The 27,521-nt window shown below is 31.2% G+C and overlaps 1 protein-coding gene and 1 pseudogene across 2 annotated transcripts in view; both read left to right on the top strand.

The window, feature by feature from the left end:
• LOC122514368 (guanine nucleotide-binding protein G(o) subunit alpha) overlaps positions 1-18,345 on the top strand; it is a 31,168-nt gene extending 12,823 nt beyond the window's left edge. For both annotated transcript variants that reach the window (XM_043631157.1, XM_043631156.1), the window contains exons 3-9: positions 5,804-5,846; positions 7,544-7,685; positions 9,795-9,955; positions 14,566-14,694; positions 15,195-15,324; positions 16,009-16,162; positions 16,381-18,345. In XM_043631157.1, coding sequence (XP_043487092.1) covers positions 5,804-5,846; positions 7,544-7,685; positions 9,795-9,955; positions 14,566-14,694; positions 15,195-15,324; positions 16,009-16,162; positions 16,381-16,568 — 947 coding nt within the window. In that variant the 3' untranslated portion in view covers positions 16,569-18,345. The remainder of the gene's footprint in view (positions 1-5,803; positions 5,847-7,543; positions 7,686-9,794; positions 9,956-14,565; positions 14,695-15,194; positions 15,325-16,008; positions 16,163-16,380) is intronic.
• A 7,458-nt stretch (positions 18,346-25,803) lies between these two features.
• LOC122514387 lies at positions 25,804-25,922 on the top strand (annotated as a pseudogene).
• The last annotated feature ends 1,599 nt before the right edge of the window (positions 25,923-27,521 follow it).

The following is a 27,521-nucleotide window of genomic DNA, read 5'->3' as shown; positions in this document are numbered from 1 at the left end:
CGTGTGTGTGTGTGTGTGTGTTAAGATAATCGATTAAATTGAGTGAATGACTCTGAAAACAATAACGAAAAGAAAATAATAGATAAATTAAGATAAAAAGATAAAACATGAAATAAAGTAAGAAATGTAAGGATAGATAGAGTAAAACTAGCGAATACCAAGGAAGACATCACAGTGGCGAAATGTGGGTCCTGTTTATTGATGTAACCAGTGACGTCATTCGTTCAACGCCGTATGTTATGTTCTCTCTCTCTCTCTCTCTCTCTCTCTCTTTTTCTTTTTCTTATGTAGCATGTATTTCCATCGGATTAATAGTACTCAGACTTGTAAAGAACGCGTCATGTATCTTACGTTTTCTTTTTTTGTATCTCTCTCTCTCTCTCTCTCTCTCACTCTCTTTTTCTCTATTTTTTTTTCTTTCTTACTCTTTCGCGTAATCATCAACGACTTAACGAAGATTAACGAACGTTGAAACACGCAAATTGTAGGACACCGTTATGTCATCATTACCATAAAAATCTAATCCCAAGTCTAATTTGATGTATTTATAAATAAATTACATGTAAATACTTTTCCTCTACGTTCTCTCTCTCCTGAGTATCACTTTCGTAATACTCCAAACGCCAATTAAACTCGAAGAAATAGTTTCCAAAGTGGGATTACCTTTTTTGGAAATATGAGTTAAAAGGAAAGGGACGCGAAAAGAAACAAAAAATGGGAGAAGAAATGCCAAGACAAGTATTTGATAGTAGAATTGTATGTAGATATGAAAGATATTTAAATATATATACATAATCAGATATTATACATATTTATAAAGATGATACAATTACTACACCTTTATTTTTATCAAACCAGTCGAAATAACTCTGGTTTTTTTTTCTTTTCTCTAAAGATACATTGTTTTAAAGAAATGATCTTTTTATTGGTAAAAAATGTATATTAAATATTAAACATATTCGGATTTTTAGAAAATAAAAAAGGAAAGAAAAAGGATAATGGAATGGAGAAGACTGGCACTGGTTTAACATCAGTCAATTTTGACTGGATATAAGTGATTCTAGTGTTAAAATGTTAAACTCGAAACGTGGATCGATACTTGTTTCTGTGGACAAGGTCATTGGCTTTTGCTATACAGAGATAAATCGACGAGGAGAGTTGGTTTCTCCTCCCTTCCAATGTTGGTTCGATCTTACACTACTCACTATCTTACGACATTTTTATTACGTTAACGATTTATCTCGTGTACCATAAATGCATTCGTATTAAATACTAAACCTACCGATAGTTTTATGCATTCCTGTTTGTATCCTAACCGGTCGCATAATAATAACTGGTCTTTCGAATGAATATAGATTATTTTGTGCAATTTAATACGCGAGTTACGAAATCGATTTAAATATCGAATATTAAATGATAAACGCAGAGTGCATATATAGATAATATAATTAAAATATTTATTATATATTATTATTATAATTATTATGAATTTTATTTGACGTACATTTATGAAATTGCACGTTTACAGTTAGTGCGACGTGTAAATAAGAAGCAACACAGTAAAACTCTCGCTTTTCTTATCTCTATTCTCTATCCTTCTCTTTACTATAAGATAAAAAGATCGTTGAGATGATAAAATTCGGTATACACTATAAAAACTAGACAACGTAGTCTCGTGTCGTTATTGTCATCGCATAGAACAGGTGTAAGGAAGTATATTCTTGGCACAAAGTGCATCAACACGCGATCTGAATGACCTCCTTGTGTTTTACCTTCTTCTCTTCTTCCCCTCTTTTATCGGAGATCCAAAAAGAAAAGAAAAGAATAGAAAAAAGACTGTAGTTTCTTGTCCCATGATAAAACGTTTGCTAAAAGACCACATATTCATACACGTAGACACGTACACACGTACACGTATAGACAAGAAAAAGTATCCATAAACATTTATGTCCTGTAAGAGTAGAAATATGACGTTAACGATACGTCAATCGATCTTTTTACACACATTTGCAATATAAAATATAATCACACTGATGGAACCTCCTCCCCCTAAGTAAAATACATTGAACGTTAAATTCGTTTGCAAGTCCCTAAGCGATTTGACTCGTTGAAATTTTCGTTCTAGCTCGTTAAATTCTACTCATCGTCGTTCGTGCTCGTAAAATACTAAACCAGAGGAGAACGAAATAGCGTCATCGTATAGAAACATTTTGCGTGGGTTGTCAGATAATTACACGTAAAAACGTGTTACAGCTTCCACGTTCACGTTCACGTTCACGTGTGGATATGCATACGAGGAGTGTGTGTGTGTATGCGTGCGTATTCATATTCTCATATATGCGTGTATTTAGATTACTATCGTGATATCGTGCGATTATTGTTAGATGAAAAGATAACTGTTTCTTGAATTTTCGATGTATATCAATCTCGTGAAATTTGAAATAAAACATCTCGTGCAAGTTTAACAAATTAGTATTGACCTTTAAGAAACGGTTTAACCTTCGTTGCATAGAGGAAGAAGAAGAAGTAAAAGAAGAAGAGGATGAGGAGGAGTGGAAAGGGGAAAGGGGAGAGACGTTTTGACCTATGACATACCAATCTTACATGCATGTGATGCATTGAATATTGTCTAACATTTAACGATTTGAGATACTTTTAATGAGAATTCTTATTTTAATTCAACGATATCAATGCAACAAAGTAAGGAATTTCATTATGCTAGGAAAAAAGTTTTATAATTAAGTATTTTTTCTTTTGTATTTTGGAAAATTCACGTTGTTACGTTGCAGTATAATAATAATGATTTTTCATTATTCAATGCTATGATATATTTAATTTATTATGTTCATGTGAGTTACTGTGATGGAAGGTTTTCTTTTTCATAAATGGAAGTATAAAATGTATAAAGAATTAGAAATTGTCGCAATGTAAAATTATTTTTGATTATATGAAAAATAATATGCGATGATTTGCAATTAGATAAAAATATTAATGATTGGTTTTCGTGGAAATAGAAAAGGAAAAAAAGATAATGTATAAAGTTTAGATCCAAGCTAATAGATCTTCGAAGTCGTTCAAGTAAAGTAGACCACGACCACATCATTGTTGTAGATATCCACGATGGGTAACACGAACTATAAAGAGTTGAAAATAAACTAGTTCGAGCTAGGAAAGATCTCTTTTCCTGATACGTATGTATAAAAGCGTTATGCTCGTGCGAGTTGCATATGCACGCCATATGTATCTAAGGTATGCGCATATTTAATTCGTGGGATAGAAACAGAAAAATAGGACAGTTGAGAAGACAGGAAAGAAGGGAGATGACGATGATGATGATGGGGGTTGTAAAATAAAATAATAAACAAAAAAGTAAAAGCATGGACGACACGACACGTGTGGGAGGATAATTTCCGACCATTTGTGTTTATTAGCATTTCAACCATCCTACGATTACTATGACATTTTATTTCAAATATATCTTATACTTATCTCAAACTAAAATTAGACACAAGGGGGAAGGAATACAATGAAATATGTTAAATCATATTGTATAATATAATAAAAAAAAAAAAAGAAAAAGAAAATTATAGAATAAATTTAAAAAATGTAATCGAAGACACGTTCTATTTTTCTGAATTAAATTAAACACCCTCCTCTTGTATTTGTTGTAACAACACAATGCCTAATATTCAAAGAAATAAGATAGTCATTTTAATGGGAACGATTGAAGGTGGTCGTTTTATTTAGGTAAAAGAAATAAAAAAATAAAAAAAAGAAAGAAAGAGAGAAAGAAAGAGAGAAAAAAAAGAGATGTAATGTTAAAACACGTTCGCGGTAGGACGTCGCGTCATGTATATGAATGACATGTAAATATATTTATGTGTATAGGTACAATGGAATATTATCGAGTAGGAAAAAAAAATAAAGAAAAAAAGAAAAAAGAGAAAAAAGAGAGAGAGAAAGAGAGAGAGAGAGAGGAAAAAGAAAAAAAAATTATTCTGTACATTAAGTTGGCAAAGCAGCCGAGACCTCGATCGATCGTTTTCACAACGCAGGCGAGGTTAAGGGTGAGTAAGCACCAGGAGTCTACCTCCAACGAGAAATCTACGAATTATTAATCGATCGATCTCTTCTTTTCCCCCCTATCTGTCATTCTATCTATCTCTCTCTCTCTCTCTCTCTCTCTCTTTCCTTTTATCTATCTATCAGTTAACGTTTATACACATCGATGATAATAAAATATTTTCTAACAGAATGTTCTCACCTCTCATAAGAATATCACATTCACATTTAACACGGATAAAATGATATTCCGTCGTGGTAAAATAAAATAATTCAAAAATGTTTATAACAATTCTGTGCATTTTATTTACGTTGTTTTTTTAATGCTTATTAAAAAATAAAAAAAAATAGTAAATGATTTTTTACCGCGATATTCTCGAGAATAAAAAATAGTTTCAGAACAATTCTTCTGAATATTTTATTTCAACTAAATTACTTTCTCTCCCCCGATTTTAGCGATTAGAATTACTGTGAATTATTTTATAGGTGTTTTCTTTTCTTTTCTTTTTTTTTTTTTATAGCAAAGTATAACTTTGCGACTTTACGATAAAAATTTGTAAGTTGAGAAACACTGTGTGTTCCATAGGGACACATAATCCAGGTATTTACACGAGTCTTTTTCATGTTTTTTCCATGTGAAGTGATAACAAGCGATCACATCGTTGTCGTCACGAAAAACGATGGCTATATTTTTTTTTCCCAAAGTTCTTTTTATTTTCTTTTCTTTTTTCTCTCACTCTCTCTCACGTGTTTGTGCAGACTCCGTGTATCACAGTATGTACACGGTGGTGGTGGTGTTAGTAGTCAACGAGCAGAACATAGTAAAGTAAAGTAAAGTAAAGTAAAGGAAAGGAAAGAAAAGGACGAAGCACATACACACTCTCAAGTCACCGTGTATTCGGTCGATATTAAACTGCTCCAGCCACGAGTAGCTATTATAGGCGGCTACTTAAGCTGAAAGAGCTTTTAAAAGAGGGGGAGGCTTGCGGTAAGCAGGAAAAGCAAGTTCCGTTGGCATGTCATATCCGGTTATAAAATGACACATTTCGTTCGATCGCGATAAACACATTGTAAAGAGAAAAAGTCTAAGTGAGAGAGAACGAGAGGACAAATCTTATTGTTAAACAGAGAAAGAGTTTAATTAATATACATATATAAATAAAAAGTGGAAAAGAGACAAAAATATTAATTACCAGAGAGAAAAAGACAAAAAGATGAGTAATCATGAGAGAGAGAGAGAGAGTGAGAGTGAGTGAATAAACGAATGAGTGAGAGAGAAAGATAGAACAGGAGGAGAAAATAGGAGTAAGTTAGAAAAGATAGATAGAGAGAGAAATGAAGTTAGTAAGAAAGAGATGGTAGTAGTAAATAAGAGTAGGAAAGGTGGGGGGGGGAGAGAGAGAGGGGAGAATTAGTTAGAGAAATAGGGATAGTAAATAGGAAAGAGAGAAGTAGATTTTCTTTCCTTTTTTTTTTATTTTCCTCTCACCTTATTCCCCCCAGACTTGATTGCTTTCCATCTAGAAGAGGATGCTCAGATAGATGGGAAGAAAGAAAAAAGTATTCTAGGTCTGGGGAAATAGTCTATTTATATAAGTATTTTACGGTCTATCGGAAGTAAATACTTTTTCGATTTCATTCCCGACCCATAATTTCGTTTCCCTCTGTGGAATCTTGTAATATCTCATTCCTTCTTCTTTTACTTACTTTCTATATTTTTTCTTTTCTTTTTTTTTTCCAGGAGCTGGTGAATCAGGCAAGAGTACCATCGTGAAACAGATGAAGTGAGTATTACAAATATTCTTTTATATTATTATAAAATGTATCTCGCATCGTGTGGTAACTAATTATTTTAATCCCGTTGATCACTCCCTCCCCTCCCTCCTCCGACGTGTTCACTAAACTTCCGGTCTCTTTTCCTGATGCGATCAACATATGTTTGCTCATATACACTATATAACACTGTTAGTACACGCGTACTTAAACGTGTCCATCTTTTATCTTACCTTTTTTCCGTCGCAAATTGTTACGAATCGAGAAAAGAATTGAAAATACAAAAGCAAATGATCAAAAAAGAATTGTAAAGATGATGTTGTTGATGATGATGATGATGATGGGGTCCAACGAACAGTTACAAAAGAAACGTGACACATTATGCATCATCGATGCGTCGTTAGGACGAAAAGTTTCCTTTTCATGTTTTTCGTGTATCTCCTTTTCTACTTGCTCTCCTCTTTGTTTCTCGCGGAAGTGTAATATTTACAAAAGAGTTATGCGCACGCGTGACAAACAATATTGTCGAGGTATATTTCTCTAACACGCGTGTCTCTCGTCACACTTTCGTTCCCACGGATCAAATATTTAGTTTTTAAAAACACCACGTGAAACTTTTCACACAAATTTTTTATATATTTTTTTTCTAATAAAATTATTTTCTAATATTAATTATTTTCTATTATAATATATTTTGATATAATATTATTATAGCATATAACATAGTGTAATAAATTATTCAATAATATAATAATGCACGGATATATTGTTAATAAGCACTATTATAATATCATATTATTATCTTTTGCATATATTATGTTGCATATACGCGTACATATGTGTATGTAAAAAAATACATTGCAAGTTTATAGGAGCAAACTGTTGCCCTTCGTTCGTTCGTGCTTCGAGATCGATATTTGCACGTAACGATATGGGGAAAACCGTAGAGCATTACGCTTTTAAAGGGCAGCTGTGTGAAACACGTGCGCGAGCGCATTCACATCAAATACATGAGCAAAGAGTGAGAATGAGTGAAAGAGATAGGAAGTTATGTTAGAAACGAGACAGAAACTCAAAGCCACCACGTACTATGGTTAGTGGATTAGCGTGTATACCATGAACCCCTTCTCCTTTCTCTCTCTCTCTCTCTCTCTCTTTCATTCTTTCTTTTCTTTTTTTATCTCATTTCCTCTTACCAAACTCGATCTATGTCTTTCTGTTTCTACGAACGAATCCGTCTCTTTATGGGTTCCATGTTCTACGTAGAATTACTTTTTACCTTTGGTACTCGTTACGAAATTGTTAAATATTGCGTTGTTAATCTATTTCTTATTTTTGTATATTTTGTTTATTTGTTTTTTGTCGTTGCTTCGACGTTTGATCGAATAATTTAAATCATACCTTAGCGATGCGTGATTTATACCTTTTTTTCTTTTTTAATTGAGAAGTAATCGAAAGAAAAGTAATTATTATCATAATTTGTTGTGGTAGATCGAAGAGAAAATTAGTTTGAAAAATTTTGAATCTTGTTTTAAAAAATACTTGTAATATTCTTCGAGAGATAAGATTTAACGTTGCAACGACTCCGAAAAAATAAATAAATAAATAAATAAATACGTACATCCGTTTAAATAAGAATCGTATTTTTGTTCTCTTCAACACTTATCTTGCGTTCTTAATCTTTTCTTTTTTATCTTTTTTTTTCCAGAATCATTCACGAAAGCGGTTTTACGCCGGAGGACTTCAAACAGTACAGACCCGTCGTTTATAGCAACACGATACAATCACTCGTTGCTATTCTCAGAGCGATGCCAACACTCGGATTAAATTTCTCTACCAACGAGAGAGAGGTATGTAAGTCATAAGAATAACCATTTTTTTTCTATATATATATATATGTGTGTAGGTACGAACATTTTTTAATATAATTATATTAAAACAAGAAAACACTATCCAATTAATATCTCGTTAGAAAATTTATCGATCAATTCAAAATCAATCGATGGTCATCGTTTTGTTTTTTTGCGTTTGTTTGTTTATACGTACGAGAGTTGATCGAAAAGTTTGCTCAGACCACGTGGAAAAAATAAAAGAAAAATTTGACCAGAAAAAAGAAATTGTTTCTATGTTGGGGCTGAAAACTTTTCGACCCACCCCTCATCCCCCAAACAATTATTCGATTATATCTTCCGCGAAACATTTGAAGCTAATATTTTGAATGTTGCGAGCTTATGTCAGACACATTTTTCGTCCACCCAGTAGTATAATTAAGAAAACTAATCGACGAGAATTTAGAAAGTCAATTAAAATATCACGCTCGAGAAAAGTAACGATGTCGAGGAGCGATGACAATCGTATACGAGCCGCAACAGGTGAGAAAATAATTAACTCGTCGGCTTGGCATCCTTCACGAGCGTTGCGCTTGAAGAATGTCGAGAGAACCGGGGTTGAAATATATATATAGGGGGTTGGTTTAAACTGAAGCTTCGATCGGTGGTTGCTTTACATTTTTTTCAAGCTAATAATTTGATTTCTTTTTCCTTTTTTTTTTTTATGTATATATATGTATATTATATTCATGCATATGTAACACATTCTATCGTTAATATTGTATCAAACGATCGATAATTGTTCATATTAAATCTTTATGGATAATCTAAACAATATCTGATCGTATATAAAAATATAATACGATAGTTCGTTCTATTATTCTTGTTTTAAAAATGTAATTAGATTTTTTAACAATATTATCAAACGTTTTTTAACCATTAGGAATCTTGTTCTAATTTAAATACATACAGTGAAAACATAACACAACCATGAGAAATAAATTCACGTAGAATCAAAATTTATTGGATAAATTTTTAGTCGAGAGAATAATGATGTGATTAATTTGTAAAGTCTTATTATATAATAATAAATGAATGAATTACTTTTTCACATGATAATATAATCGGATCACTTTTGACACCGATTTTTTATTCAATCGCGAAAATAAAATGTAAGAGAAAGATAAAAAGAAGTACTCAGAGAAATGGCGATAACGATTATAGTTAGTTAAGGAAGCATAGTTTAATAAACGAACGTACTCGAGATTGGCCTTGCTCCGAAGAGCATGCTGTTAAGCACCATCCTGCATGCGATTTGCTACGGTTCGACGATTATCTTATGAAGGAAGCATTCAGTGTTAAATCAACGGAGAAGGAAATCTCTACCGAATGTTGACGAAAACAAAAAAAAATTATTAAGAACAACAAAAAAAGGAAAAGAAAAGAAAAGAAAAAAAAATGATTAATATACTTAACGATTGAACACAATTAATTTGAACATAGAGTAGGCCTAGAATGTTTTTTTTTTTCTATACTGCAGGAAATATTTATCACCGGAAGTGAAGCTGAGAAAACTTGTTTCTTATTCTTTTGACTCTTCTGTTTATTCGAGGCTTAAAAGAATTAAAATGAAAAATAAAAGAAGTGATTCTTAATTCAGGATCCATAAGACGACACTTGGTGTATTATCTTTATTACGTACACTCTTATTTCGTCTACGTTAGAATCAAAAACGTCAGACATTGTCTAATGTTTCAGTAATGAAATATTACACTAGGGAGTATGACTCGTTTAAGATGCTTTCCATCTTTCTCTCTCTCTCTCTCTCTTTCTCTTTCTCAAGATGAGTATGCATTAATCAGATGCTATGGGAACATGTGATTTCGTTGTTTCATAGATAAAAAATTAACCAGACTTAATTTATATTAATGGTATTAATAGACTACATAGATTTGACTGCGTTTTACTACGTTTTACTTAACCCTTTTACTTAAACTCTCGTGTATTGTTCAATTTATATAACGATTTATAAATATATTAATTTAACTAATTAAACATTAAATTCATCACGCGACTGATCAATTTGAAAATGTTTTTTCATTTGACTACATACATATTTGATTTTTTCAGACTGACGCCAAAATGGTGTTCGATGTGATCCAACGGATGGAAGACACCGAACCATTTAGTGAAGAACTTTTAATGGCCATGAAAAGGCTCTGGACTGATAATGGTGTCCAAGGATGTTTTGGAAGGAGCAATGAGTATCAACTTAACGATTCAGCCAAATAGTAAGTTTTGACATCAATCGATTATCTTTCAACATCTTTACGATTTTATTCATTCAAGGATACAATGCAACGTTAGGATAACCAAAAATTCTAGCCTAATCTATGGTAATCGTTCAGAACTGTTTCAAATTACATATATTTGTTGGAAACAAATGTTTATTAGTTCATTTAAAAGGAAAGATTTGATCGAAGTTGGTAATTGGTAAAAATGCTTACTCGCAATTCTAGCTAACATTCCAGCTGTTTTCATATTATGCAAATCGGGAAATTAGATATGCAAAAGCTCTTGCGCACGCGAACGCAAAACTCGTCTAGAGAACTAACATAAGTGAAGAAACAGGCCGAACGTGTAGACTGAAAGGCGCCGTATTTTCTTTCTCTCTTTCTCTCTTTAAGATTTTGTTAAACTTTTAGTGAAATCGATCTGTCATCTTTCGCTACTCGACTCCAGGTTCCAAACTCATCTCGGTCAAGCTCGCGTAATCTTTTATACATAAGAAAGAAAAAATGTTTCCTCTTCTTCTTCTTTTTCTTCTGTTTCTTTATTTTTGTTGTTTTTCTATATTTTATTCGAAAAACTTCGTAGTACTTTTCTCGAATCGTCCAATAAATTACAGTTTGATAAAAGTTACAGTTCGATCGAATGAATATTCAATAATATTAAAAAAAAAAAAAGGAAGAAAGAAAAATAATTCTCTATAGCAATAAAAATAAGAAACATAATTCAATAAGAAGAAATAAAACTCGACGTATCTGGGGAAAGGTATAACTATAGTCACAACACGGGTTCTTGCATGTTACCAGAAAATTGAACAAGTCACCTAAGGTGGTAGTCACGATATATAAAAACGAAACCTGATCACGAAATAGATAAACGAAGGAATTAAGAAAAGGGGGTTTTGAATCTTTCGAAGTCGATCTATTTCAAGGGTTAAGAATAAGTCCTGGCTATTGTTTACACTGTCGTTGTCGTCGTTGTTAGTATCGTTGCTTCAAAGGTTCATCGACTCCCAACGACAAAGGCGTAGGCAGGGACGAGGTGAAAGTGTTCTCCGAAGGATAAATCCCTCTCCTTGTCTCTCTCTCCCCCTTCTCTCTCATCTTTCTCTCTCTCTCTCTCTCTCTCTGGAATACGCAGAGCTTGCGCGTCCCCCGTGAGGATATTTTTGTAGTGCGTTAGCTACTTGACTATTGATTTTAGGGTGGAGTTTATAATAAGCTCGTGTTACGCAGGTACGCAAACGTACCTACGTACGTACGTACGTTCTTCTGTATGACGTTAAAATGTATATTGTATGATCATTAGATGACACGTATTAAGTGACGTTTTATAATATGTGAATCGTATATAATTATTATTAATTATTTATTTATTTGAAATAAAAGATATATCAAATTTTGATTCATCAAATTATTCTATAGCAAAATATACAATCGATTCCGATCGAGAAATCTTTAACGCCATGTTCGATCCTGGAATCGATTTTTTTTGTTTTCTGCCTGCCCCACTTTTCTCATTTTTTTTCTTTTTTTTTTTTACTTTTCATCAAGAGAATGGGACAACCCTGACCTTAGTTAGGGTCGTATAGACGAGACTAAATTCGCAACCCATTTCGTATCGTAGATTTTTGCTGACAGTTATTTTGGAAGGGTGGGAAAGGAAGAAGGTATCGGTAATTCACTCTTACCCTCATCCTAACTTCGAGATTATCTGTTCTCTCTATCCTTCTCTTTTGCACCCTCTAAGAAACTTCGTCGATAGTACTGCATCAGCATCGCCTAGAGACTTTTCAACATAAACGTCAGAAACCTCCTACTCGGCGCGTGCGTCAGAAAGAAAGAAAGAAAGAAAGAAAGAAAGAATGAAAGAAAAAAAAAAAAAAAGAAAAATTAGAGAAAAAATGAGAGATCAAAAAAATAAGTATAAAACGTATAAAGTATCCATTAGTTTAATTGGAAATAATATTAAAAATATTGAATTTTCAATTTATTTACAAGAAACATTAAACGCGAAACTAGAACTCTGTTAACTTCGAGTTTTTGATTAAATTTTCAATGATTTTATTAACAATGAAAAAGCTTGTAATTTAATAACGCGAGTAGAAGATAATTGTATATAACTAAAAATATTTAATACCCAATTTAATTATGAAAAATGTAAAATCTATCGAACAGATAAGTATGTTTGTCAATTTTCACTGATTTTATTCAACATCGGAAAAGCTTGGAATTAATAATGAAACTAGAAGATATTTAAATATATATATATATATATACATGTATACATATACACCCACCCTCTGCATATTTAAGCTGTGGCCGCGAGACAGTGTCCCTGGTCAGAAAGCGGAACCGTAAAGCTTTACTATTGGAGTAGGGCAGAAAAGCTCGCTTATAATATGAATTTCCTGAAGGAGTCGACGAGTCAGAGAATGGACTGCTGGTGGATAGGGGTTCGAGAGGGGGTTTGGGATTCAGGGGTTGGGGTGGAAAGCCACGGTGAATTCGAGGCGAAACAAAGGGGGTCGAAATAAGAGTAGGGAGATGAATTAGAGAAGGATGGACGTTATGCGGGTGTGTTTCACAGAATCTACTCTTTCTCTCTCTCTCTCCTGCTCACCTCCTCCCCCAACCCTCCTCCTCTTCCTCCTTTCTTTATCTCTCTATCCTTCGCTCTCTGTCGTATTGATCGGCGATGACGTCACGCCACGCCCGTGTCACGTGACAGGGAAGATGGCCGACGTTGTTCCGCCGCGAACCTTCCTCTCCCTCCCCTATTTTCCTCTTTCCCTCTACCTCTTTCTCTCTCTTCTTTTTCTTTTCATCCTCACCAACCACCACCACCACCCCTTCCCCATCTATCTTTATATCCTACCTTTCTTCCTTTCCTTATCTTTCTCTTACTTCCGTCAAAATCTAAAGCTCACCACCCCTCAAGGGAAGAAGAAGAAGAAGAAGAAGACGACGACGAAGAAGACGAAGTAATAGTTGTAAAAGAAAAATAACTGGCAGTCGGATGGCAGGCTACGACGAGGAATATTCCCTTTTCTTATTTCACCCTTCACAACCTTCTCCTCCTCCTCTAACCCTATTTCCTCCTATCCCTTTCTATCTTTACTCCTTTTCTGTGCATCCAAGTTCTACCATTCAGATCCCAAGATACCCGGCGATCTCTACTCATTTTCTCCTTTCAACCAGGTTTATTTCGTGTGTCCATCTCAACCCTTCACCTCGTACCCTTTATCTCTTCAAACCAACCCCTCTCACCCCTATCTTTTCCTTCTTTTCTTACATGTTTTTATTTGTTCTTTTCATCGATATTGCTTGGCCTATTTGGGTTTATTTTTATTTTTCTTTAAGGATTAATTGAAATAAAAGTAAATTGTATTCGGTGGCGATAAACAAAGTGAAATGATTCCTCTCCATCGAGCTTTTAAGCCCCTTTTTTCTTCGGTCGTTGCGTCGCTTTGGTTGGGGCTGCCCGTGAAATATGGCGAATAAACCACAAAGATGGCGCTGCTTGGTTCTTCTAACCTCCAAATCCTGATATACACGTTGCCTTAGTACATAAATCTTGGAAATGGTTTTACCAGAGACTTTTATACACCAGATTTACACTTATGTACGATATATATGTAACACACACATACGTACACAAATATATGTACATATTTAAACGTTCGTTTATTTTAAAAGTTACATTTATATGATTATTTTTTTTTTACGACCATTCCAAAAACTTTACCCGTCTCGTCCTCTCTCGTTGAATTGTAAATTTTGTTGTTTTTTCTTCAGAAATTTATTTGATTAATAGATATATATATATATATATATATATATATATATATATATATATATATATGTATCAATAAAATCTATTCTCGTGTTACTCAGATTTACCTTTACCTATACAGTTATAGCTGCCAACAAAGTTCTCGTTTTGTACTATCGGCTTACTGTTCGGCTACTTGTTGCGAGCCGCGCCCTAGCACGCGACTATTTCACACACATATACAGTATATACAGTATATACACACATAAACGTGTAATATACATGTATATCGAATGATTTTTACCTTCGATCTACTTCCACCCTTAAATTCTAAACAACAAACTGAACGTTAAAAATTTCGTTTAGGTATAATCCAAAGTTTTTATTCTCTTTTTCGAATATGAAATTATGCTATTCCGGCGTGCTGTCTTTCTCATGCTAAACAGGTATGTCTGACACGTCACACGAGAAGTTTTCTTATTTCCTTTGCCTATTGTAGAAAAGATACAGGAAGAGAAACGTTGGTGGTTATTTCAAGACATTTTCGTAACGTAGAAAAAGAACTTCGATCTTTCATTCGCTTTTGGTAAAAAATATTTCATTGATTATTATTATCTCTCGGATTTAATATTAGTATTTTTTATAATTATTATCATTATAAAAAGAAAATGTGTTCTTGGTATATGATAGGTTTAGATGTATATAGTCTTTTTTAATTTTCTAGAAATATAATCCGTAAGATTATTACTTGATATATATATGACATGTCTTTATTTAGTATCTATCAAATGAATTTTGTTCGATAGCAGCAGCTTATAAAATTTGATTCGTTCTACAGCTTCCTGGACGACTTGGATCGATTAGGTGCAAGGGAATACCAACCAACGGAGCAAGATATTTTAAGGACTCGTGTAAAAACCACTGGTATCGTCGAGGTCCATTTCTCATTTAAAAACCTTAATTTTAAGTAAGTATATTATTTTTAAATAATTTGCAAACATATTGGAATATTTAATAACATATATAATAATATATTTGCATATATTACAAAAAAGGAATAATAATCCAAAATATAAATTATAACAATAATATTATAAGAAGATTCTTGATCGAGAAAAGCAAGAATTATATTTATTTTCTTCTTGTCAAACTAAATCAATAACATTAATCACGTCTTATTGTTAGACTCCTCAATGTGTTCACTCATTCCCATAATCTCGCGACGTTCCTATGACGTTCCTAGATATGAATATATGTATATATATACGCGTTGTGTGTATTGTAAATGACCGTGTTAGATGAATCATTCTCGACGATTATAATTGACTGCATTTGTCCTGCAATACTATTCCAAATAAATTATTTTCAGGTGACTCAAATTTTATAATCACAATCTCTTTCATTCTTACATTCTTTTTATTACTTTTTTTAATCTTATATTTTTCATTTATCACTTTTTCTTCACAGATTATTCGACGTGGGTGGACAAAGAAGCGAACGTAAAAAATGGATACATTGTTTCGAGGATGTTACTGCGATTATATTCTGCGTTGCTATGTCCGAATATGATCAAGTCTTGCACGAGGACGAGACTACGGTAAGAGAAAATTCTTTTCACGAATTCTTTCGAGTTTTTTTTTTTTAAATTAAAATCATATTCGATCTGAATCATCATCTCTTGGATAGAACGACGTAATTACTCGAACAATTTTTATTCAACGATCATTCTCGATATATTATTAATTCTCTTAATCGTGTTTAGTATTATAAAAGATATGATCGATTTAATAAAATATGTTAGCTCTCTCTCTTGTCTCGTGTCGTCAATATTTTTTTATTCGAAAGCATATTTATTTCGTTCGAGTTAAACGGCACTTGGACTAAAAGATTAGAAGAGAAGAAGAAGAAGAAGAAAAGGAAAAAGAAAAAGAAAAAGAAAAAAAAAGTATGGGGATCAATTGTTAAGGTCATTGCACGTGGGAAGTCGTTGATTCAATTTCGAGTGGTTGTTGCTTAGTGGATGCTAACACGTACCTTTTCTTCTTTCCATGTCAAAGGTGTCTTATTTTAATGGACACAGAATGTGATGTACAGATACAACGTAAACGCATACAAACTATCTCACAATTGTATTGTAAATCTATTTTATAGTAGGTTTAATCTCGTGTATATATCACTGTTCGACCTTTTCTCGAAAAGATAAGCTAACCAACTAACGATATCGCACATATTATGATAACGTATAATATAAAAACACTCGTTTTTGAAATGATTTTTGCAGAACCGAATGCAGGAGAGTTTAAAATTATTCGATTCGATTTGCAACAACAAGTGGTTCACCGATACCTCGATCATACTTTTCCTAAACAAGAAGGATCTGTTCGAGGAAAAAATTCGCAAGTCTCCATTGACGATTTGCTTCCCAGAGTACGCAGGTATCAATCAAATATAATTATCATTTATTATTCATTCAAGAATATTCATTGCAACTTTCATTGTCAAAATCATTGTCGAACTCATTTTATCTATCGTCAAAAAGTTTCTATCTGTGTCATAATGTCAAAATAACACAATTATGATATATAATTAAGGGTGAACGAAATAGAAAAAAATAAAAAGAAAAAACAAAAATGAATTAAATGTTGTTGTTTAGGTGCGCAGGAATACAGTGACGCTGCAGCTTACATTCAGGCGCAATTCGAGGCGAAAAACAAATCGACGACGAAGGAGATCTACTGCCACATGACCTGTGCCACCGACACGAATAACATTCAATTTGTGTTCGATGCAGTCACAGATGTGATTATCGCCAATAATCTGCGTGGCTGCGGACTCTATTAGGTTAATCCGTATTCTATATTAAGCGCGAACAAAATTGGTATGACTATGACTACGACGACGACGATGACGACGACTAGGACTAGGACTAGGACGATGACTGTGGCAAAAGCAATGACGTTGATGACAATGACGATGACTAAAACAATGATAATAATGATACTGATGCTGATGATTATGATGATGACGATGATGATGATGATGATCATGATGATGATCATGATGATGATGATGATGATAATGATGATGCTGCTATTGAACAGGCGACGTTTGTCAGAGTCGAGAATTCGTTTTGGTTCGATCACGATTCCTCCCCCGTTGGATTTGTGTTTAAAGTTAAACGAGAATGATGATTAAATATACTACGATCATACATTTCAGAAAAGAAAAACAAAATAAAACCGATAGCACAAATTCCGTTGGACGAATGGGTCGGTAAAGAGACCTTTTCCTGTCGTGTATTTTAGAGAATATATATATATATATTTTTTATTTTCTATTTTTCATTTTGTTTTTTAATGTTTATTTTATTACGTTTTGTATACTGTCCTCACGAATGCGTGTCATTTTGTATTTTTCATTCTTATCGATGATAAAGAGCGTTACTTCGAAGAGAGAAAAGAAAAAAAAGAAAAAAAAAAGAAAATGAAAAATTCACGCATAAAATGTCTCGAAATCGTCGACAACGCACATTTATCCTCTCTATCATCTTGATACTTAACATATTTACACGTATTACACGCATGAACACGCACACATGGAAATATTCGATCGTGATTCAGTATAATAAAATGAGATGTCTCTGAAACATGATCGAAAGCAACGTCGACGTGCTTTCGATGCTCTTCGTTATTTGTTGTTTTTCTTTTTTCTTTTTTTTTTATTTATATATCGTATAATGCACACATTTTATCGCACATCGTATATATTATATTACCTGTACGTATTTATCCTATCGTAAATACAACGTTCACGCGCACATACACGCATACGCACACGCGTTATACACATTTGCAGATAAATACATATAAATCAGTCGGAAAAAGAGAAAAAATAGGAAAGAGTAAAATGTTGCACATAAACAACGCGTATATATACGTCACACCAGGTATTATTATAACTGCATCTTCTTTTTTTTTTTATTATTCCTACATTTTATTGCAAACTCGTCGACACAGTGTAATCGTTTAGTTTGAGATAAAACTAAAAGAAAATTTATTACAGAATCAAGCAAATTCTTCATGAACGGGATTCAGATTACAATTAAAGTAAATTTTGAGATAGGACGGAGAGGGAGTTTTGAAAAAAAAAAAAAAAAAATTAAAAAGAAAAATTAAGAGAAGAAACGAGAGAAGAAAGAAGGGAAAAAATATTACAAATATGTACATTTTTTCGTCGCGCACAATCCTAATATCTAATTCACCTATCTCGAGTATATATATAATACACACATATATATATATATATAAGTTATATATATTTTATTACCGTATTAAAAGTGGGCGGAGGAAGGGAGGGAGGATGGAACGAAACGGAATCAGAAAAGTTTTGACCAAAGTAAAAAGAATTTCGTTCGAAACGAAACAAGAGAAAGAAAAGATTTTTAAAAAAGATATATTATAAACACACGGCATCGTTTGTTCGTCGTTTTGAAAAATTCATTTCAAGAAAATATATGGATGGAAGGAAATAAGGAAAGGACTATATCTCGTCATAATTTTCTTCGATGATTCTCGGTCTCTCAGGACGTCGCACTGTCGCAGGATCGGCAGGACAAAAATTAAAAAAAAAAATGAGTGAGAGAGAGAGAGAAAGAAAGCAAGAAAAAAGAAAGGAAAAGAAAAAGAAGAAGAAGAAATTTATCGTGTATGTATTAACCAAATAATAATAATAATTATTATAATAATAATTATAACATTAATAATAATAATAATAATATTAATAATAATAATAATAATAATAATAATAATAATAATAATATAATAATAATAATAATAATAATAATAATAATAATAATAATAAATATAAAAAAACTAAAAAACCGAATTTGTTCGTGAATGACAAAAAAGATCGAAGTACGTAGAAGTGACTTTTTAATGTTCGTCGTTTTGAGAGGATACTAATTTGTCACGTTGAGAGAAGAACTTAGGATATATTCAAGAACAAGAAAAAGAAAAAACAAATAGAAGAAGAAGAAGAAGAAGAAGAAGAAAATATAAAGAGCGAGTCGCCGATAAGAAGAAGAAATAAAATAAAATATCCGTGATAATTTAAATTGCGAGATACGTGAAGACACAAAATGTAAGAACAATATTGATAGATACAAAAATGCAGGCCGGTAATGACGCTAGTCCTTGGCAAATGGAAACCTTTTTTCGAAAATTAGATTTGCATCTAAAGAAATATGTAAAGTGAGGTGGGGGGAGGGGGGGACAAGACGAAGGGGGAGATAAGATTCTTTTAATTAAGAATAAAAAATTTACCAAATATAATGAGTCGCGTGCCAATGTGCATAAAAAAACGTGTGTGAGTGAGAGTGAGAGAGAGAGAGAGAAAGAGAAAGCAAGAAAGATTAAATAATATCTTATAGTCGAGAATTAAAAATGAAAAAAAGAAGAAGAAAATAAAAATAAAATAAATAATTAAATAATTAAATGAAACGAAAAAAAAGAAGTGACGTTGTTATGCAGTTCAATGATAAACCTCGAGTCGTTAGTCGAGACTGATGTGAGAAAAGCCGACGAGGCTAATTAAAAAAAAAAGAAAAAAAAAAAAGAAGAAAGGAAAAAGGAAAAAAAAGGAAAAGTATAGTTACCGTTTATTACAAATAGAAAAAAGAAAGAAATAAAAAAAGAAAAAAAAGATATAAAATAAAATAATGATGATAAAAACACAAAAAATAAATTACTACGACGTACGGTTGTAATGTTAGACTCGCTCGTCCGTAGATTTCTTTTCTTCCTTTTTTCTTTTACGTGTTGCATTTATTTTTTTTTTTCTCTTTTTTCTTTTTTTTTTTTTATATTCGAGGATATGAAAAATATGCAAAGTGCAAAGAAAATATGGGACATTCGTTTGACCAACAGACGTATTCATTATATAATATTACATATTTATGTTCGATAACTGAACGTTTGAAAGAAATAATCAAATTAATAAACGGACGTTCGATTCTTTCATCGAGATATCATCGTATAACGAGTTACCATCGATATCATCGTTGTCTTTTAAAACGAGAAGAATTCGAAAGAAAGTTATATCGATGAACTCACGATTCTAGTCAGAAATAAAACGTGTTTTACGAATCTCGTTTTGTGTTGGTTCGATTAACACGGCAAACGTTTGAATGTGGGACGAGATGAGAGGAGAGAAAATAAAATAAAATTAAATAAAAATACATAAATGTGTATGTGTATAAAAAAGATCGAGAGAATGATTAAAAAAAAATTGTGTGAATCAAAGTGAAAGTGAGTGGGTGTGTGTGAGTGTAAGAAAAGAACAACGATAGGACACAAAGGTAATGAACAAATAGGACGATGATGATTAAAAAATAGACAGAAATCTCTTGCGAGTAATTGAAAATTCTCCTGTTTTCAAAGAAAGCGTGAGAGAACAGGAATTAGATGAAAATAAAATAGAAAGAGAGTGAGAGAAAGAGAGAGGATGTAAGAATTAACCAAAATTTATAAGATTATTTATTAATTTGTAAGTTACGAAAATAAACGTCCCGGTAATTATGATAGTGGCGCGTAAATCGAACAAAATTATATTCATTTATTTTATGATTTATTTTATAATATAATAGGAGTAATATTAATATCAAATAAATCATAAAATTCATTTTTTCTCTTTCTGGTTTAGTCCACTGCCATAATTATCGGTACTTATGAATCTGGTAATAAACAATGTTTCTGTGTAAATGCGAAATAATGTATAATTGTGAAGAATAACTTTAGCGATCTGACTCGTCATAATCGATGTCATTATTCTAAAATCATTTTGATCGATCGAAAATACTTCCAGGGTTGGAGAAGATCGTAATAGAACATTTGTCTTTTCTTTTTTTTTATATCTTCTGAAACAAAACTTTTCACCAAATTATTCTTTTCTTTTTTGTCATTTTATTTTATGAAAAAATCTCTGTTTTCGTTCTGATTAAACGAGAATGAAAGTAACTTTGACCTTTTTCACATTTCTCGATCTCATTCGCATTTCCATAAGACATTCCATGTTTTATTAATATAAAAACAAAACAAAAAATCAAGAATTCGCACATTGAAAAAGAAGAAATAAATAAATAAGTAAATGAAAAAAAGAAGAAGAGGAAGAATTAAAAAAAAAGAAAGGAAGAAAAGAATATAATGAAGATAAGAAGACGCGTATACCTATCAGCTCACCCGTGTCTTATCAATTTTGTCGAATCTCGGCGTGAGCCTTCTTACCTTTTTATCGGCATATACACGTTTCTAAAAGGTGGGGTACGCCCGATAAAGAAAAGAAAACTCGAAGAAAAAGAAAAAAAATTAAGAAGAAGAAAGAAATGAAACAGCGTAATATATCGAAGAGGAATACCGTTCGATTTTAATCGAAATACGAAGAAGAAAAGGAAGAAAAAGAGGAAGGATGAAAAGATTGGTGAAGGGTTGGGTGGTAAGGGGAAGAAAATGGAAAGGAAACGAGACTCGTTCGATTAGTTTATTTATTATTTATCGATTAGAAACTATTATTTGTTTCCATTTATATATTTCTTTTTTATCGATAAGAAAAAAGGAAATATTATCGAACGTTTGGATATTTTTTTGTTTATTAGAATTTTGTTTCATTTAGGTATATCGAAAATGTACGAAAAGATGTTTATATTAATTTTCCTGATTGGCGATTGATTTTAATTTTTGAGAAAATAGGATCAATATCGAACTATACATATTGTTGATTTTTATTGTTCGATTTTTATCGTAGTAGGATTTTTTTAATTTACTTTTTTCGTACCTGTCTTTCATCCTTTCCTCCTTCTATCCTTCCTTTCTATTTTTCTTTCTTTCTTTCTTTCTTTCTTTCTCTACTTTCTTTCGAAAATTTCTTTCATTAAAATCTTCTCTTTTCTATTGTATTTTTCTCTTTCTACTTACCCGCGTCGTTACTCATTTACTAGAATTTTTTAGTCATAGTAGTCGATAATATATACATATATATATATATAGGGAGAAAGAAAGAGAAAGAGAGAGAGAGAGTATTATTAATTTTCACCATTGTTGCCATGTTATTGTAAAATTAGCTTAAATTACGAGACAAAAACCTATAGAAAGGTTTATCATAGAAAAATAAAATACAAAAAAAAATGAGAGAGAAATGAAAAGGGGTCGTAAGTAATATATAAATATTATAAATATATACATACACACACATATATATATATATATATTATATTATATTAAATTATATTAAATTATATTATATTATATTATATTATATTATATTATATTATATTATATTACATTATATTAAACCTAAGTCATATTTATACACACACAAACAAACACACATACAAACATAGCGTTTCTAGTCACATAGTTTTCGACGCTCGGTGGAAATAGAAGAAAAAATACGAACAAAAATACAAAGAAAAGAAATGAAAGAGAATAAATGACGTGTAGGGCGCGTAGTAAATAACTGCATAATGCTGTTAAACATATTTAAATACATACATACATTCGTATTACGTGCATACACAAACTCATACACATATACATAAAGCATAAAAGTACATTATTTGAATGTAAAATTATGCGCACTTTTCGCACCTTTTAAAATTTCGATTAAAAGTTTGAGCGTGATTTTCTTCACACGACGAGACAATTAAATAATAATAATAATAATAATAGTAATATGACGGAAGTATTGGGGAAAAGACGAACACACATATACACACACACACGCACATACATACATACATACATGCATGCGTGCATACACATTCATACAAATGTTTAAATGAATTAAGAATTAAGAGGAGTTTGTTTATCGTAAAAATAATAGAATGCATTAACGTTGGCTTTTAAACGACGATGAAACCAAAATTTTGTACCAGCCCTTATTTATTAAATGCGATCGTTTTTTCTAGGATTAACTTTTTAAAGATTCATCGCGATACATAATATCGTAAGTAAATATTATAATATAATATTCACATAATTCCAATTGTCGATGGTGTTCGACGAGTTCGTGAAAGTCAACGTGGATCGTTCTTTCGATCAAGAAAATAAAATAAAATAAAATAAAATAATAAAATGTACACGCATAACAATACACACATAGAAAATATAATAAATAATAAATGTGAAGATTATTGAAAAGAAATAAGAAAGGAAGAAAGAAAGAAAGAAAGAAAGAAAGAATGAAAGAGAAATGGGTATACTTGGATTCATATCGACCAAAACTGACAATTAAACTATGTCGAAAGAATCGAAAACTCGATCGAATTAATATCGAAAAGACTATAACAACCAACAATAACTTTAACAAGAACAATAATATTATCGAGAGATCAATATAATAAATATTTTTCTCTCGGAAGTGTAGAGAATAAATGCGTTTTGCGCGACTCGCTTTAAATATCTGTTTAAAAAAAAAACGAGAAAAAAGAAAGAAGAAACGAAAAATGAAGAAAGAAAAAAGAGGGATGTTTCGAAAAGGGTAGCGATGTACTGGCAGTTTCAGAAGGGGTCTCACCTTTGACCTTTTTGCAAAGACCTATGTAACATGAACGCTTTTTATTCTATCAAATCTGGGGCGACCGACGTGGCGTTGTAAGAAAAAGAAAAAGAAAAAAAAGTTAGAGAAAGAGTGAGAATCCGATCGTCGTCTAGAAATTTTTTATCTGGACAGAACAAATATTACGAAATAATCGCGATAGTACGCGCACACGTTCGCGGTTTTAATAATATGTACGACAAACGTAATTTCTATCGTTACGAATAAAATAAAATGATTGCACTAAAAAAAAAAAAAAGAAAAAGTAATGAACAAAAAATACATAAAAGAAAGAAAAGGGGAGGGAGAAAAAAAAGAACTTGACTAATGAAGTAAAACTGGACAGAATATAATAATAGCGTTATATCGTAATCCTAATGATTAATGGTAAATTTAATGATTATAATGTATTGGTAATGATAAAGAATAATAATGTTTAATTGACGATCAATAATCAAGAGCACACGTATTTCATGATTCATTCATAGTTTAAATGAACATTTTTATTTCTTTTTTTCGTGAAAGAGTGATGTTGTGTATGAATATTATTAGAGAGAGAGAGAGAGAGAGAGAATACGATGGAGAAGTGTGAGAGAGAGAGAGAGAGAGAGATAGGATTACAAACGAAGTTATACACCTTGGAACGTTACAAAAATTACCAACAAGGAAACTTTCATCATATAAAATTATTATGTAATAATTGTCCATAAGTCTTGAACTGTCGAAATAAAATAATAATGAAAAGAACGTATTAGTTTCTATAAGATTTCGTATCATTCTTAAAGAGCTATTAATTTTTGAATTTTACCGCGTTTAAATCGCGCGCCAGTATATAACAAACATACTCTCATCTATTTGTATTACCTTTGATCAACGTAGTATTTGATTTGCCTAAAACGGTTGAAATTTACCGGCATTTTTTTATCCCTTGTCAAGTCTAGTGTGCGCGTTGCGTTTGATTATAATTCGTTTGTTTTATTAGAAATGTCTTTATGCTGTAGTTATACTCCAGATTATTTTTCTATAAACGACATTTTAGCTACGGAAGAACGTATATTATGTACGATCGATATTCCATTACCTGGTTTAGGTAAGTTTTTCTAACCCTAACCTTAATTACTTACATTTGATATTACTTTACATTTGATTTTAAAATATTTTGATTCTTTGATTAAATTATATTAACATAACATTCTTTTTTAGGTTTCTTGGATATTTCTAATGATTTGAATGACTTAAAGCAAGGTACAAAGTTGGAATTTCCTATTTGGTTAACGCATCCTCTCAACGTCATACAAGGATCACTCATCAGCATAGAATTACCAAAAATATATAAGGATAATTATAGGTTAGTACTTTTAAATATAAATTAAAGATTTTATATATATAAATCATTTATAATACATAGATATGCATAAAAATACAAATGTATATACTCAACGTCAACTTTCTGTCCGCAGAGAAATTCTTCAAGCGGATGCCTGTGCGGTATCGTTGAGCAAATGGAACCCCTATTTCTACGAGGTAGGAATGTATTTAAGAACTTTCAACATCCGAGAAAGTGAGAAATTAACAGAAAATTTGTTCGAGGTGAGTGAATGGAAATAAAGTTGACGAACATATTGAAATTAATCTATTTTTAATATTTAGGTAACGCATTAATAATTTGTGATTTTTTATTGCTTTGATAAATTGATATCATTATGTTTATTATTTCAATGTTTTCCTATGTTCAAATATTTTTATAATTTACATTTAAGTTCTTTATGATAGGATTCTTTTAGTTATATTTTCTTTGGTTTCTTTTTTCTTTTCTAACTTTCAGACTTTCAAATCTCGATTCAGATTAATCATGGATTGGGCACAGAATCCTATTTCGGATCTGACGTTGGGTAGTCAGCTTCCGAGATTGGAAAGAGATTTGTTTTTAATTAGTAGAAAAGCTAAGGTACAATTAAACGATTGGTTAAAAAAAGGTACAGGTATCATAGAGACGTCAGAGGTGGCTGCTAATCTTAAGAAACGTAAACGCACTGATTATGAATAAATAGAATTTAATTTATTTTAATGTACAATGTATGATATATAGTTAATTAGATTATTAATAGTCATAATTTCATGCATGTTGCATACATAGGAATTTTAACTTTAATCGAACTAAAAAAAGACTTTTATACTGTAGTAATATTAGAAGAATCGTTTATAAACCTCTTGCATTATGATTTAATATGCTTAGCTGCGTGCCAAGGTTGGTGCTATATTTCATTTTCCTATGGTCATTGAGCGTATCACATATATAGTGCAAGGGGTTAATATTTTTAATTCTACGGTTTCATAGGTTTTGTCACAACAGATATGAAAATCAAAAGATTATGTATTAATTTGAAAAGTGAAAAGTGATATATATTAGAAATTCTTTTTTATTATTCAATTAGTATATAGTTTCAAATAAAGTGGATGATTTAAAAATCACATATTGCCTTATTCTGTCAACGGCCTTGCCTCGTTTAAAGCACTAGTTCCCGTAAGATCACTAAAGTTAAACGACGATGGGCACGGTTAGTACTTTGATTAATGATCACTTGGGAACACCGTGTGCTGTTGACTCTAGAGAGGTGTTAGAAAGGTGTCGTAAGGAAGTTACTCAAACCCATAAAAGGGAGACTAATAAAGACATATTCCTTTATTTAAAATTACAAATGCTTATAGTTTAATTATTAAATAACAAATAAAAATTGTATTTACATTTCTTGTACGAAATCAGTCAACCATTGAACTGTCAACGATATTAAAAAGACTCAGGCAATGGAAAATGGTAATGTCTAGTTCACAACCCATAACTAAGTAATGTTAAAATATATATACCTCATGTTAAGCCATAAAATAACTTTCATGCCATTTATGGACATGCATTAGCTATATGCAATTGACAAAGCTTTTATTTTAATTCTATATTTGTATTATACCTTACAAAAGTCGACGTTCATAAAATCTTTTCGTACAAAAATACAAAATATACTTAGCTTATTATTAAGTTCTTAAATTAATAGAGTTATGTTTATGATGTAGGAGTAAACATACACATATATGAATATTCTTTTATAATCTAAGAAATGAATAATATAACTGCTGTAAATTGCTATACAGAATAGATTATGCATTTTAAAAAAAATCAACTATTATAATGTAATATTTTTCAACAATGATGTGCACAAAGTATGAATTAGTTAAATTTTCATAAACTTTGTAAGAACATACTAATAGATTGATATTATGACTATCCTTACATTAATTAATATAACAAAACAATTCATAGCGACGATACTTGTAGACATTTTATCAATCATGTCTACAAGTATTAACAATTTGCATACCACTGTTCTATGGCATTAAAGTTATCATTCTTTTGTAAAAAAATATTTAAATAACTACAATATCGGTAACAACAGGAATATTGCTTCGTATCGTGCTTGTAAATACCATTATCACATTATTGCATAACAGTAATATTTAGAATATCATCATTCATATTTTTTCTATGATTTTATAAGTGTATCTGACAAACGTCTTCATTTGATGAAACATATATCTATCATATAATAATTGATTTAATAATTGTATGGGAGTATATATATTATGCTATTGCTTTTTATCCGGCCATTATGTTAATATAGATATTTTTTTGGAAATCATCTTAACGAAATGCATTGACTCTCTATTTATAAGGCATCAATTATCTTCCATGAGATTATCAATACATTTATGTATAGTTTAACAGCATTATTAATATAAATTGCATTGTAATGGCTTGTTATATTTTCAAAGAAAGACACTGCATATATTTTGCACGTGTTTTCCTTTGAATTATTTAACGATTACTTAAATATCTATCTTAATATTATTACGTTTGGAATGGGATATTTTTCAATTAATAATAATCAAAGCACATACGAGGTATATGTTCTTATTGCGAACATCGTGATGTTTAAAAGTTTTCAAGTTATTTAAATAATGGCATTAGTTTATTAAAGAAAAATATAAAATAATGAGAGAAAGTTAACGTAGTAATAGTTAGTAAAAGATTTTAAAATAATTAGGCGAGCATATATGAATGCAACGTTTATGCATACAATTCTATTTAGTTATGTATGTATATATATATACACATGCATAAAATTTAATATTTTCAAAATACTAGATTTATAA

The sequence above is a fragment of the Polistes fuscatus genome, unplaced genomic scaffold (assembly GCF_010416935.1).
Source record: "Polistes fuscatus isolate 324 unplaced genomic scaffold, CU_Pfus_HIC Scaffold14, whole genome shotgun sequence".
NCBI classification, from domain to species: Eukaryota; Metazoa; Arthropoda; class Insecta; order Hymenoptera; family Vespidae; genus Polistes; species Polistes fuscatus.
The sequence above is the reverse complement of the archived record's forward strand: the minus strand, read 5'-3'. Positions and strand labels throughout refer to the sequence as shown.